This window comes from Ursus americanus, chromosome 17, assembly GCF_024610735.1.
Source record: "Ursus americanus isolate L20-20 chromosome 17, mUrsAme1.1.p, whole genome shotgun sequence".
Taxonomy (NCBI): domain Eukaryota; kingdom Metazoa; phylum Chordata; class Mammalia; order Carnivora; family Ursidae; genus Ursus; species Ursus americanus.
The window spans coordinates 3,667,924-3,681,401 of record NC_142143.1 but is presented as its reverse complement, the minus strand read 5'-3'; the positions used below and the strand labels follow the sequence as shown (position 1 = coordinate 3,681,401).

General features: G+C 62.1%; 1 protein-coding gene across 4 annotated transcripts in view; it reads left to right on the top strand.

The window, feature by feature from the left end:
* LOC123780932 (uncharacterized) overlaps nucleotides 1-13,478 on the top strand; it is a 61,742-nt gene that overhangs the window by 13,073 nt on the left and 35,191 nt on the right. For 3 of the 4 annotated variants that reach the window (XM_087868620.1, XM_045780144.2, XM_087868619.1), the window contains exon 2: nucleotides 12,673-12,754. In XM_087868620.1, coding sequence (XP_087724746.1) covers nucleotides 12,673-12,754 — 82 coding nt within the window. Of the gene's footprint in view, nucleotides 1-6,996; nucleotides 7,105-12,672; nucleotides 12,755-13,478 lie in introns of all 4 variants that reach the window. The other variant, XR_015727066.1, reaches the window with a different exon arrangement.

Below are 13,478 nucleotides of genomic sequence, written 5' to 3'. Positions count from 1 at the left end.
TGCTTTGCTTAAGTCGGTGCTTTCCAGAGGTGGACGGGCACTTGGAGGCACCGTGCCTGCTTGGGGCAGGCACTCCTCGTGGCTTCTCAGTGAGCCATGGAGCCCATGGGCCACCCCTGGGGACACCTGCCCGGTACTCCACTGCCCCACTGTGATGGGTCCTCTTCCCCAGCCCGGGGCCGGCCAAAGCGGGTTGGACAGGGCACCCAGCTGCCAGGCTCCTGGGAGGTGGAGGAAGGCCCTTGGCCGGGCTGGCTGCATGCTGGGACCTGGCCAGGCACAGCGCGGTCGGTTCGGAGGGGCAGGCCGTTCCAGGCACCGGCCATTTGCAAACGCTGAGGAGTGGAAGTGAGCCTCTAGGCCTGGGAGAGGAAATGGCGGCGCGGGCAGGCCCAGGACAGGATCCGGGAAGGCGGCCGAGGGAGGGGAGCGGCCGGAAGGCCCGGGCTGGGCCGCTTGGTGCGCTGGCGGCCGTCCTGCGAGAGGCGGCCGGCAGGGCTCGCGTCCCGGGGAGGTCTGCGTGTGCGTGCGCGTGTGCACCTGCGTGCGGGGCCCGGGCCGCTGAGCGGCCGCTGAGAAGCCCCAGCAGCCCAGCCGCTCCTCAGTAACCTGGTGGGAACCGGGGGGAGGGGGGGATTTGACGAGGCCGCGTGAACGCCCAGCGCACCTTTGGACAAAAAAAGAGCCTTGATGAGAATATTTACTCCAGGCCTTGGTTCTGTGTCTTTAAAGCGAATGTGACAGCATGAGACTCAGGAAATGGTCAGCCGTGTCAGACGGGAGCCTGTCTGGGAGCATCGGTTGGTTTGCTTGTCCCCTCCCTGGGGCCTCTTAGGTAGAGACCAGAGGCCTGGACTCTCAGGGGAGCAGCCTCAGTTTCCCTGTCCATAAAGCAAGGGGATCAGTCCTCCGCACAGGTTTCCCATGGCATCCGTGGTGATGATGTCACTCCCCACTCCTCCCCTTTGATGGGGAGCAGTTGTTGGTGGGCCCTGGGAAAGGGTCCCCAGCCTCAGGTCCCCAGGACTCTGGCTTCTGAATTTCTTGAGGGGCTAGAAGAGAGGTAGCGGCCGGACCCTCAGAAGGGAGCCGCCGCTGGGGGCGGTAGGACGGGGCTGCTCCAGCATGTGCTGGGGAACCTCTGGCCCAGTTTCCTAGGAGCCCAGCCCTGCCCCAGGATTCCTGCAGTGGGTGTGCCCGCACTTCCGGCCCAGGCGTGGGCGGAGGGGTCCTGGAGGCCAGCGGAGATCCCGCCGTTCCCACCCGCCAGAGCCCCCTGGTTGTGCAGCTTCTTCTGCCTCGATGGGTCGAGGACTCCCACCTGAGTGTGGCATGCGGGGTCCAGGCAGGTGGCCCCCTGCCCGCCAGCCATGCGCAGGCACGGGTGACATGGTGGTGGCGGCCTGCAGCGGCAGCGCCGCGGGGGCCGACGCAGGGTAGAGATGGTGCCCTCCAGCTCCAGCCTTTGTGGTTGTGATCGCCCAAAGAGTAAGTTGTCTGATGCCAGGACCTTTGGAGGCTCTCAGCCCCTGATGGGTGGGCCTCAAGGGTCTTGGGCCTCGTCTTGGGTGCTCTGATGCCAGAGGTGAGTTCTGCCCCGCAAGATGCCAAGCCACGGGGCTGCCCGGCCTGTGTGACAATGCCGGCGGTGGCTCTGGGAAGCAGCTTCCGGGGGGGCATTCCTGGGCCAGGCAGTGTGGCAGGCCACCACTTGCACCCCGGATGACACCGGGGAAAGGTATGGCTGCCACCGCGGGCATCTGCTGCCAGGGGAAAAGTGAGCAAGACAGGCTCAGGCAGGACCAGTGAAGGGACCCAGAGAGGCAGAAACCCCTGCCTTGGCCCAGTGGAGAATTGGGGGCCACACTTGGCTCCCCCAAGGGAGGGTCCGTGCATGTCAGATGTTGTGCACAGGACTCAGTTCCTTGGGATTGGGGGGAACAATCCTTCCTTGACCAACTAAGCGCCAGGCTCAGGGCCGGGTAATTTGATCCTATTTATTTATTTATATTGTAAAGACTTTATTTAATCTGGGAGAGAGAGCACAACAGGGGGAACAGTAGTGGGAGAGGGAGAAGCAGACTCCCCACCAAGCAGGGAGCCTGATGCGGGGCTCAGTCCCAGAACGCCGGGATCATGACCTGAGCCGAAGGGACACGCTTCACCGGCTGAGCCACCCAGGCGTCCCCCCCACCTTTTAAACATCCATTTTAAAATGCAGTCGGCCCGTTCCGCTTCATTCTAACATCCCATCAGAGCCGGCGCAGCTCGCATGCTGGAATATGGTGCGGACAGGATGGCCGCGGGCCCTGCCTGTGAGGAAGGTGTTAGCAGTTTTCTGTGTGAGAAAACCAAGGCTCAGAGAGGCCAAGAAGCGTCCCCACAGTCACACAGCGAGGGAGAAAAAGAGCCTGCACCCAAACCAGGTCTCCAGCCACAGGACCCGTGCTCTCCCCACGCTGTCCCCATGCTGGGTGGAAACGGCTGGACGGAAGACCCCGTTTTATTCTTTACCTGTCATGGATGCTGACCTTGGTGGGTTCTCCGCAGACATGCGGTGCCAGGAGGGCCCTGTCCTTTGCGCTGGAGTTCTTCTGCCCCTAGGGAGAGCCAGGATGGCCTCATCCCTTCCCTCCCGGGGGCCATGTCGTGCTGGTTCCGGGGGCCCCAAGGACCTGTCCCTGGCTGGATTGCCGTGACCCCAGCATCTGGGGCCTGCTGGTTGGGCCCGCAAAGCCCCCAGTGCCCTGCTGGGGTGAGGGCTTCAGGCCTCTGTGGCTCAGGGTGCTGGCTGGCAGCAGACAGTGCGCTGTGTGGCACTGGGCCGTGGGAATGGGGGAGCCAGGGTGTCACCCCTGCTCTCGCTGTTCTGACCCGTGGCAGGGAAACATACAGGGGTGTAGGTCCAGGTGATGGACAGAGTTTATCACTCAAACGCTGGGAAGAACAGCCTTTGGGGGACACTGTAAAAACCTGGAACAGGCAAGACCATTTTGCAGCCTTTGATGTTCTTAGAATGGCCCTTTCTGCTCTGTGCCCAATTCATACCCTTCCGGGAGCCTGCAGCCGATGACAAGCCCAGGTTTTTTGCAGGTTCTTTACATGGGGGCTGGTTGTATCTGATGGGCCTGGACCCCTTTCTCATGGAGATACTCGGATCGTGTGCTAAGGTGGACAAGATGGTTTTGGCCAGGCACGGGGCCGTCAGCACCTGGGAGGTCTGCTCCGAGGCAAAGGTCTCCGCCGAAGGGGGGGTTCCTCAGCTCAGGCCAGGACAGACGTGCTGGGGTGCCACGGAGAGACCAGGGTGAGTGCACGTGAAAGCAGCTCTCTGCAGGCGAGCGGGACCATGTCTTGTTCGAGAAACTGTGCCCTGTCCATCTGTGGGGTCCCCTCTATGGCACTCGTGTCCCAGCATTGCTCAGAGCTCATTCGATTCTCGAGGGCACCTCTCAGAGGGGCTGGGGAGCCTGCTATGGGCAGGCCCTGGCTTGGGGTCCAGGACGAGACAGACAGTGACTGGATCAAACAGACCTTGTTGAGTACTTGGTCCTCTGCTGGAGGGCTAGAGCCGTGACAGGCAGCCGTATCTGTCCCCCACTCACAGGCCTGGGGACCTCACTTAGCAAACACGGGTGTCAAGGAGGCCCCGGCCCCAGGCCTGGTGGTGCTCAGTAAGGAGCTGAAAGTTAGCCAGGAGCACCTAGTGCCCGCCTGAGGAATCAGGAAGCCTCCTGGAGGTGGCGGACCCCAGCCCCGGGCTCATTATTATATCCAGCCCGGGGCCTGCCACGTCCCAGGGCCCTGCTGCCAGGCGCAGCGCCGCCCCTCCCGCCACCCCACGCCAGCCCTGCACAGGCCACATCTGCTGCGGCAGCAGCGCCAGGGCTCCGCCTCCCGGGCTCCGTCCCCATGGAAACCACTGGGGGGGGGCGAGGGGAGGGGTTCCTGCTGCATTTGGCCCGCTGACTGGTTTCCATTAGAGCCAGCCTGCTTTCCTTGAGCTCTGCCCCGAAGTTCAAGGCTCCCCCCAACCCCACTGAGGCTTCTTTCGCGAATACTGAGCACCAGCCTTCTGGGCCAAGGACCCGGGACCACCTGGCTCGAGTGAGGGCCTGAGGGGCCTGTGTTGCCCTGGGCCCGGGGTCCTGCCCGGGGCTATGGCTGCCCTTAGCTGGCCCCACTGTGGGCTCAGACCCTGTCCTTTCTTGCTCAGAACCAGCAGCTGCTGAGGGGCCCCCTGGCTCCATCCCAGCTGGGCTGTAGAATCAGTGGGGGTGCTCTCAGTAAGCCCCTTCCTCTGTCTGGGCCTCAGTTTACCCATCTGTAGAACGAGAGGGTTGAAAGGCTTCTCTAGGTGCTCGCCGTGCCAAACAGGAGGACAGAACAGAACGGAAAATGCAGCTGAGGCAAAGCCAACTCTCCCGGGTTCACAGTTCTGGGATTTTTGTTTGTTTTCAAAGAGGGATTTTTTTTTTAAGGGAAGGAGTTATGGAATTTGACCGGAGATGGCTGTCGGAGAGCCAGTTGGAGCTCGTGGCCCCAGGGCTTGGGAAGGCCCAGGTTGGCTGCAGGCAGCCAGAGGCCTGGGCAGCGGTGGCCATGGGCTCCACCTGGCATCTGGGGTGCCCAGTGACCTGGCTGTGAATGCGGTGAGCCTAGGCATGAAACGTGCCCGTGACAGGATCCAGAGGGCTCTGGAAAACTACCCGAGAGGCTTCCGGAGGTCAGAAATGTGGGCAGAAAATGAGATCCAGATTTAAAAAAACCCGGCTGGCTCATCCCCTGGGAGGGAGGCCTGGGAGAGCCTTGTCTCTTGTTGACTTGGAAACGCTTGCCCAGGGCTGGTCCACGGAAGCGGCCCCTGGCCCCAGCCTGACGACCTGGTGGAGGTGCTGCCTCTCCCTCCACCTCTCAGGGGGTGGGGGTTTTACCGGGGAGGATGGGAGACCCTTTGAGGGCTCTTGCCCGACCTGCCTTCTGCTGGGCCCTGCCACTGCCCTACGGGGACCCTTTCCAGCTTATATGCAAAGAGAACCTCGGGACTGGCAGGCCTTCACAGCAGCCAGGAATGATTCAGGCAGATTGCTTTCCTCCCTAGGCCTCAGTGTTCTCATCTGTGAAATGGGGAGAGTAACACAGCCCTGCAGGCACGTGGGAGTTAGGTGAGATTTGGGGTCGGGCTGGACAAACGGTAGAAGGTGGTGTGAGAACCGCTCCCACTGCAGCCTCCTCCCCATGCACGAAGCAGGCTGCACCTTCCAGATTGCCCCAGACTCTGGCGGGGTGACGCTTGCCCAGCCTGGCCCCAGGGAAGGCTGTTCGTCAAGGTCACCTGGAACGGCTGCTGGAAAGCCCAGGGTAGCCGATGCAGTGGCGTTTCCTCTTCTTCATCTAGGACCCCACTCAACCTCGGGCCTGCCTCCCCAGGAAGCCCACCGCCCCCTGGGTTCGCTGACAGATCCCCGGGGGCGGGAGCCAGAGCCGACAGACACCGGGGACATCCTCACCACCACAGCTCGAAGGACAGGCATGGTGGCCTTTTCCGATTTCTGCCCTGGGCAGGAAGGGCACTTGGGTTTGGACGGCGGTACCCTCCTGCCTTGCAGCCCACCCTCCCTAGTGAAAGTCGGCTGTGGGAGCGAGCTCGGAGGAGCAGGCTGTGGCATGGCCGAGGTTGATTGAGACATGCGGGGAGACCGGGATAATGTAGGAAATGAAGGAAATTTCCCCAGGGAAAGGGGGAAGAGAAGAAAGAGGAGCTTAAGTGCCCAGATAATTATAAAGCCTGCCGTGGTGATTTATGGTGGGCAGGCTGGCTCCTCTGGTCTCCACCGCCCCTCCCGTCTCAGTCCCCCTGTGCCCCCAGAGACCCTCTGGTGGGGGAGGCAGCGAGGCCAGCGGGCGCCGCCCAGCACCCAGGCTCTGCTTTGTGTCCTGGGGACAGAGCCCCTCTGTGTGCTGAGCCCTGACGTCTGCTATCTGGGGCGGCCTCACGGACAGGCTGCCAGCCTGGAAGCTGAGGTCTGGGAGGCTGCGTCCCTCCTGAAGACTGTTCACGAGGAGCCCCAGCCAGAGCAGCCAGCCCGTTAGAGCGGTGCGGGTCAGGGTGCAGGTGGTGCCTCTCGTTCTTGGTGCCGCGGAAGGGGGGCCAGGGCCGTGGCATTTGCCAGAAGCAAGAAGGTGCGTTTCTTCGCCTTGGGATCTGGGCACGCTCTCAAACGAAATGAGGACACAGCTCGCCACGTTGGCCAGGGTGCGAGAGAGGCCGTGGCTGGCCCCGGTGGGCTCCCTGGACCGTGCGCCATTTGGGGCCCGACTGTGGGCAGCCCCCACTGAGGGATTTCCTCTGCTGTGACCACAACTGTCCCCTCCCGCCCCCTATAATTCCTGGGGGATGTCCCCCAGCTGCTGACCTCCAGGGTCATTGTCGGCTCCCCTCCCAGCCACACCCAGACTGTGCCCAAGTCTTGCCAGCTCCGCGGCCGCTCGGCATGTCCGTGTCTTGCCCCTCCAGGGACCTGTGGTCACATGCAAACCTCTGCCCTGACTGCCACCCTGTGGGGCTCCCGTCGAGCTCCAGGCGGAAGTCCAGCCTCCCACCCTGGGACTTGAGAGGCTCCCAGCACCCTGCACTGCCCCCTCCACGTTGCCATCCTCCCACTTCTCTAGACTACAGCCCAGCATCACCTCCTCCTGGAGGCCCTCCTCGCTTCCCACCTGCCCACTGTCCTGATCAGTTCACCGCACCTGTCTGCCCTGGAGGACTGAGCGTCTCCAGCAGGACTGGTCAGTGGCCCGGGACGGGCTTTTGGGGGAACGTTTCATGAATGAATGAAATGGGATCCCAAGGCTGAAACAGAAGAAGGGAAGGCTGTGAACCCTGCACTGAGTGCGGCGGCACGAGCCACCAGGCTGGTCACGTGGCCCGGCCGCGACGCGCAGAGAAACAAGGGGACAGAGCTTACTTACCTCCACCGATTTGTTCCCTTTTAGGACTAATCTGAGGGGCTTGTGAGCCTACCTCATCGGGGACGGCGTGGCAGCGCCCGATGGACAGGCCTGAGCCCTGAGCACCTGCAGCCCATGGAGGGAGGACTTCAGGTAACTCCAGGCCACGGGAAAACCACGGCTGCTGCTTTGGGGCGGGGATTCAGTCGGGAAGACCAGCTGTGAGAGGTGCCCTAGAAGGCTCTGGGGCCTTTTCCCCTCAGCTCAGTGGGTGTGGAAGGTGGACTCTGTCGGCCCATCCAATGTCATTGGCGAGTATTGGCACATTCTGTTAATCGAGATCAGACATTTCCCGTTTGTGAATTTCCTGCACGGCCTTGCCACCATGTTGTGGCTTATGGGGGGTCCTCCTCCTCCAGGAAGTCCTCACAAACTCCAAGGCCCTCTTGCCTGCTCTCCCTTGGCGGTGGGCGGCCCAGCTCCTCCGTAGCACCCACTGTACCCCTCTTCTCTCCCGTTGTTCATCTTTGCGGGTCTGTGATGCATAAGGGCATTGGTGCCCAGACCCTTCCGAGGGCCCCGGCATCTTTGCCCAGCCGGGGCAGGCTGCTTCCACTGAGGCCTTTTGAAAAGTGTGCCTCGGGGAGATCACTCATGACCAGCGAGCAGGGGCCTCGGTCCCTCCCTGGCTCTGCTGTTGGCCTGCTCTGTGATCTCGGGCCACCCCCTCCCCCACTCTGAGCCTCCATTTCCCCACCACCTCTGACATTTGGTGGGTCTCCGGAAGGTTCCGAGGGGCCAGGTTGGAGCAGCTGCCTCAGGCTTGTGAAAGTAGTCCTGGGCTTTGAGCGGGGATCCCGCTCCTAGGAGTCTCCCCTGCGAAAGGGTTAAGATCTATGCATAAAGCCAGAGGTGTGCGTCCTAAGGCGTCTCGGGATGAGAGAAAGGAAGCGGCTGGCCGCTGTGCAGGTGGGGCGTCTGGGTCAGGTGGTTGTGACAGTTATCCGACGAGATGTTGCATAGCAGCTCAGCAGACATGCCCAGTGGGAGCCACTGCCCCAGGATGCTGTGGCCGCCTGTCCTGGTGCGTTTTGGATCCCCTCCTGGGACGGGGAGTCCTCCGCGGGCCGGGCTCAGCAGAAGACTGCTGGCTGCCTGTTCCTCCTTTTCTTGGTTGTCCGGATCTTGTTGAATGAGGAAAAACTCCTTTAAATCACAAAACTAACCCCCTGGCCCGAGCGACCCTGACCCACCCAAATCCCCACTGCACGTTCTCCCCCCAAAGGAGAGACATTTACAGAAGGCGCAGGGGGTTGCCGTGAGGCCGCGCCGTCAACAGGGTGCTTCTGGGCCCTTTAAAAGGAGCAGAGGTGACTTGGTGGGCAGAGGGGGCCATTGAGAGTGGGGAGCGCGTTGAGGCCCGTCCAGGCCGATGGTGGTGGCGATGCTGCCACTTTGGGGCAGGGCCCACCCCGAAGTGTCCATTCGCATCCGGAGTGTTTGGAGTGTGATGCCTGGAAGTGACGCCCGTCCATGGAGACAGGGATCCTGTTGTCAGGCTGGTGCTGGGGCCTGTTCCTTTGCCTTTAGACGTACGGACATCCCTTGTGACGCCCCCGACCTGGTAGAGCTCAAGGTGGGTGTGTGAACGGACGCGTCTCTGGCGGTGACTCGCTCCTCTGGCCCCGAGCTGGTAACTTGCGTGGCGTCGGCCGCTGCCTGGCAGAGCGCCTTCTGTGAGTGCGGGCCAAGCCGGTGGGAGTTGCACGTTTGTTCATTTTCGTGTTCCTGATGTCAGCTTTGTCCGGTAGGTGTGAATGGCTGCTTCTTAAGATACAAAACTGGGGCTCAGAGAGGCCAGAGTCCTGAAGGCCACGCAAACGGGGAGACTCAGCGGCCTGTTGGGCTCAGCAGCCCAGGCTCCTGCCCGGGGCTGGCGGCTCTGCCGCTGGATGCCGTGTCCTTGGGGATTTGAGCCCTCCTGTGGCCTGCCACGCTGGCTGCTGTGGTGGCCGTCGGCCCCCCGCGTCCCGGCTCCCTGAGTCCCTGCCGCAGCCACGTTGACCCAAGTGAAGCAGCAGCGGAGCTCGGCTGGCACCCTGGTCTGTGCATCTGGCACTCCGGCCGGAGGATGTGGCTGCCCATGAGCTCCCCGCCTACTTCGGACACCTTCCGACCTGTTCTGGGTACCCGAGGCCTTGGGTCTCCGACATGGCCCAACCCCAGGGCCAGGCCTCGGTCGTCTGCAGGGCATTTCTGCACAGAAATTGGGGATGAGCTCCATGCATGGTTCATTAGCAATCGGCTCTTCCAGTTTGTAAGCTGTTTCTCCCACACGTGACCTTGGAGAAAGGCAAGTTTAATGCCAAAGAGAAGTATGGGCAAGGCAGGCTGAACCCTCTGGGGACCCATGCGCCCAGTTTGGCCAACGTCAGGGTTTCTGCTGGGGCCTCTGAGCTCCTGCCCCACGGTGTCCAGTCAGGCCCTAGGCCCCGGGCGACTTGGTTCCTGGTAAGATAAGAGGTGGAGGAGGAATTTCTCCAGGATGAAGGCCCAGAGTGAGTTCTTACAGGTCCTCGTGGTGCCCCAGGGGGGCAGTGGTGGGCATGCCGTCCAGTGAGCCCCGTGCAGCCTGGGTGTGCAGAGGGTATCATCTCTAATCTTGCATGTAAATTTGAGGAAGTGGGTGTCACTGTCCATGTCCCTGTTTAACAGATTAGGAGCCTAAGGCCCAGAGAGGTGAAGGGGCTTGTCCAGAGCTGAAATGGGACCTCAGTGGCCCCTGGACTACCCTGCAGATAGACACAGGAATGTTCCAGAGACCAGGTTACTCGTGGGCCTGGGCAAGGCAGGGATTGACTCTGAGACATTCTGCCGGGGCCTTGGGTTGGTTCTGACCAATTACGCACCAGCTTCATTGTGCCAAAGCCTTGCAGAGGACAGGAGTGCATGGGGGAGAAACTGCCAAGATGGCCTGGGCTGACCCTGTCGTCCAAGTGACCACACCATGGGGCATAGGTTCTGTGAGGGAACGGGCCCCCGTGCCAGGCCCTCGAGGGGAGCAATGGTAGGCATCATTATGAGCCAGCCCTGGGTTTGGGACTTGTCCTTTTGTCACCAGTAACAGCCACCACGGCTCCGGGAGGCCGGCAGCCCTCACATATCACAGGAGGGAATGGCAGGAGAGGGCGATCTTGTGCCTGGAGCCGCACAGCTAGCAGAGACCGTGGGTCTGGCCAGCTCCCCGTGCTCCCCTAGCCTGCCTCTCGACCTCTGGAACTTGGAGGCCCAAGTTCATTACTGACCCTGAGACAGGCAGGCGCCCCTGGCTCTGGTCCCCTGGCCCACCATGTGGACTGGCCTGTTGAGGGAGGACAGCTTCAGAAGGCTCAGGCCTCCTCCCCAAGGGGGAACGAGGACCTCACAAGATTTGTAAGGGCTCTGAGGGCAGGCAACGCGATGGCTGTCCAGCTCAGCACGCAGTGACTGGAACAGGCCGAGGGAGCGCCTGTCTGTGCCGGTGCCTGGTGGATGCTTAGCTTGGCTGTTCTGTGCCGTCACGGGAGAGTGGGTGCAAGGATATGGGAGCAACAGAGTCTCCCAGGGGGAGAGCATTCTGTCGGTGCTGCTCTGAAGCAGGAAGGGGCACCCAGGCTTCACGTCACCCGCCCTGGGCAGCTGTCCTTGTGAGTTTTCAGCCATGACCACGTGTGGCGCCTATGTGGTATAAGGATTGGGCCAGGATCCCAGAGCCAGACCTGCTCCCGCAGGGGGATCTCTGCTCACCTGTCAGGATAGAATATCCACACCCCTTGAGTCAAGAGCAGGCATGGGGTGGCCTTGTCCTGTTTTCACTTCCTCCAGCTCCCTGGAAGCCTGATTTCTGTTGCTGTCATCAACTAGTTATATTGAATGGGACTGTTTTCAAGAAGAGGGCCTCGGCCGCTGGGCCTGTGGGCACCACAGTGTGTTGCCCATGGTAGCGGCCCTCTGTGAGCCCCAACCAGGCCATGCTCGCAGTCCAGAGGGAGAGTGGGTGTGTGCTCCGTTGGTTCCCCTGTGCTGTTTGGGGTTCTCCTTTCCTGGGCAGGCCCCAGGGCGCTGTCCCATCAGCTCCAGGTGAGGACATCGGAGACACCCCAGCTCAAGGGACTTCCTAACCTGCCCATCTTACAGGTGCAGGCAGACGAGCCCGGGGTCCTTCAACATCGATGCACTGTGGGGCTCCATCCTGCTGGGAGGAGAGGCAGGGAGGCGTCCTGGCTGGCTAGACAAGGGCTGTGCTGCCTCAGGGCGGTCCCTTCTTGGGGGTGCTCCCCTCCTATAAAACAGGGCAGTGAGGTGCTCCAGCCCAGAAGCCCCATTCTGTAGCTAGGGACACTAGGGCTAAGAGAGGCTCTAGGCAATGAGAGAGAGGGGAGACAGGATTAGAACCCAGAGCTGAGGGACTCAAGGGTGGCGTTGGGGTTCCACCCAGTGTTTTGGGGCTGGGAGTCCAAGCACATCCTTGGGAGGCCACCAGCAGGTCCCCTCCAGCCTCTGAGGGCCTTGAGTCCCATGACCCCCACTGTCAGGGATCTCTGCCTGAGGGGGAGGGCTGCAAGCCAACTGGTGGCAACTGGGTGGCTCTTGGCCCCAGGATCTCCTGCTCCGGGTGGGACCTGCTCGGTGACGGGGTCCAGGGAAGGTAGCACTCTTGGGGGGCCAGAGCAACCTCATTCTCGCACCTGGGGGTCTGTGGGAGCCTCCCAGCCTGCGTGAGCATGTTCAGGACCTGGGGGCGCTCACAAAGGGCAGGGGAGGAGGGTGTGGGAGGCACGCAGCAGCCAGGGTTTGGTGCCGGGACCCTGCCTTCCTCCCGGCCGCCCGTTCACGCTCAGCCTGGGGCGGAGGCAGAGTGGGTCCGGCTGAGGTCCAGCCCGCTTCCTCTCTGCGGTGAGTTGGGCCTGGGTCTGCGTCTGCCATTCCATCCTCACAGAGAGGGAGCCAGCCCTGTGTTGGGGGAGCCTGGACCCTGGACGCAGGCCTGAGCTGGAGACGGGGCAGGGGCAAGAGCCTGGCCTCCAAGTCACCCTGGGCCGGATGCTCGCAGGGGCCCCCAGGGCCTGGTGTTCCTGCTCAGTTGGTCCTGGGGTCACCTCTTCCTGGCTCATTGGGAAAAGGCCCAGAGTCACGTCTACACTTTCTGAGTCCCAGATAGAGACATCGTTCCAAGCGCAGGGGCGCTTCCCTGTCATCCCGGGTGCCTCCTGGGTGCGGGCGCCGTGCTGGGTCAGGGTGCACACAGCTGCGTGGGAGCTGGTCCCTCCTGCAGAGCTGCCAGCCCCGGGGACACGGGCAGTCTCGGAATCTGTGAGCTGATTTCAGGGGACCTGCAGCCTCCTACCAGAGCTGGGGAGACTGACTCCAGAGACATCCCTGCAAGTGTGGTTGATATGCGTGGCTGGGCTTCAGGGAAGCCAGTGGCTGGGGTTTGGTTTGGGGTGGGAGTCCAGACCAGGGCTGGGAATAGGGCGGTCGGATGAGGCTTCCTTTGCCATCTGTAACCTCTGGGCACTTTGGCGCCTTGCCCGCAGTGAGTGGTGGGCTGGACCCATCTGTGGGTGGTTGGGAGGGGTAAATGAGAGGTGGAGGAGGGTCACACCGGGCCCCCTCCCATTCTAGAGGTCATGTGCCACCAGGCCTGCCCAGCTGATTCCTTGGTCACCTTGTGTCTTTCAGAACATGACTCATCCTGGCGCATCCCCAAGGAGGCAGGACCCATCGTGGCCTTCAGGAGACCCTCCAGGACCGCATAGCCCAGGTAGATGGTCTTTGCCATGGGTCAGAGCAGGAAGGCAGCCAGGGAGGTGGGTGGCCTGGCCAGGAAGGGAATGTGAGCCCATCTTTCAGAAGAGCCCAACACCAGGCCCACCCTTCCTGAGTTATTCCGTGTGGCCCCTGGCAGGTGGCTGAGATCCCACTCTGGGACCAGGAGCGAGGTGCAGAGCAAAGGATTCTCTGGCCTGCCGTGTGCCTTTGCGTCTCCCTGAGTCCTCGGCCTGCCTTGTGGCCTGAGGACCCTGATTTGCCTCCTTGAAGCAGATAGAATCAGGGAGGGCCGGGAGGGCTGAGCTGTTGGCACAGAGAGTCTCCTGAGCGAGCTCCGAGCCACTGCCCCCTGCATGATGCCAAGTGGTGGACACGCCCAGCCTCCCAGCTGCGAGCCGTCCTCCTGGACAGGCCCCTTCAGAGCCTCCGTCTCCTCATCCAGAAGGCCGGGGCAGGAGTTGCTCCTGGTGGAGTGCTGGGGACACACAGTGAACCCCAGAGCACACATGGCTTCCATGAGAAGGCCAGGGGACAGGACACAAGTCTCTGCACACAGCGGGCACCCGAGAAGTGCAGTGGTTTATGCGTCAGTGAAGGACAGACAGCTGTCCAGGTGTTTGGGCCACCCTGGCGCTCTGCTGGCTTCTCCTTCGCTGGAGCTCAGCGGGGCCCAGTTCCCTACATCCGTTATCCCAGGTTTATGTGTGCTGGTGCTA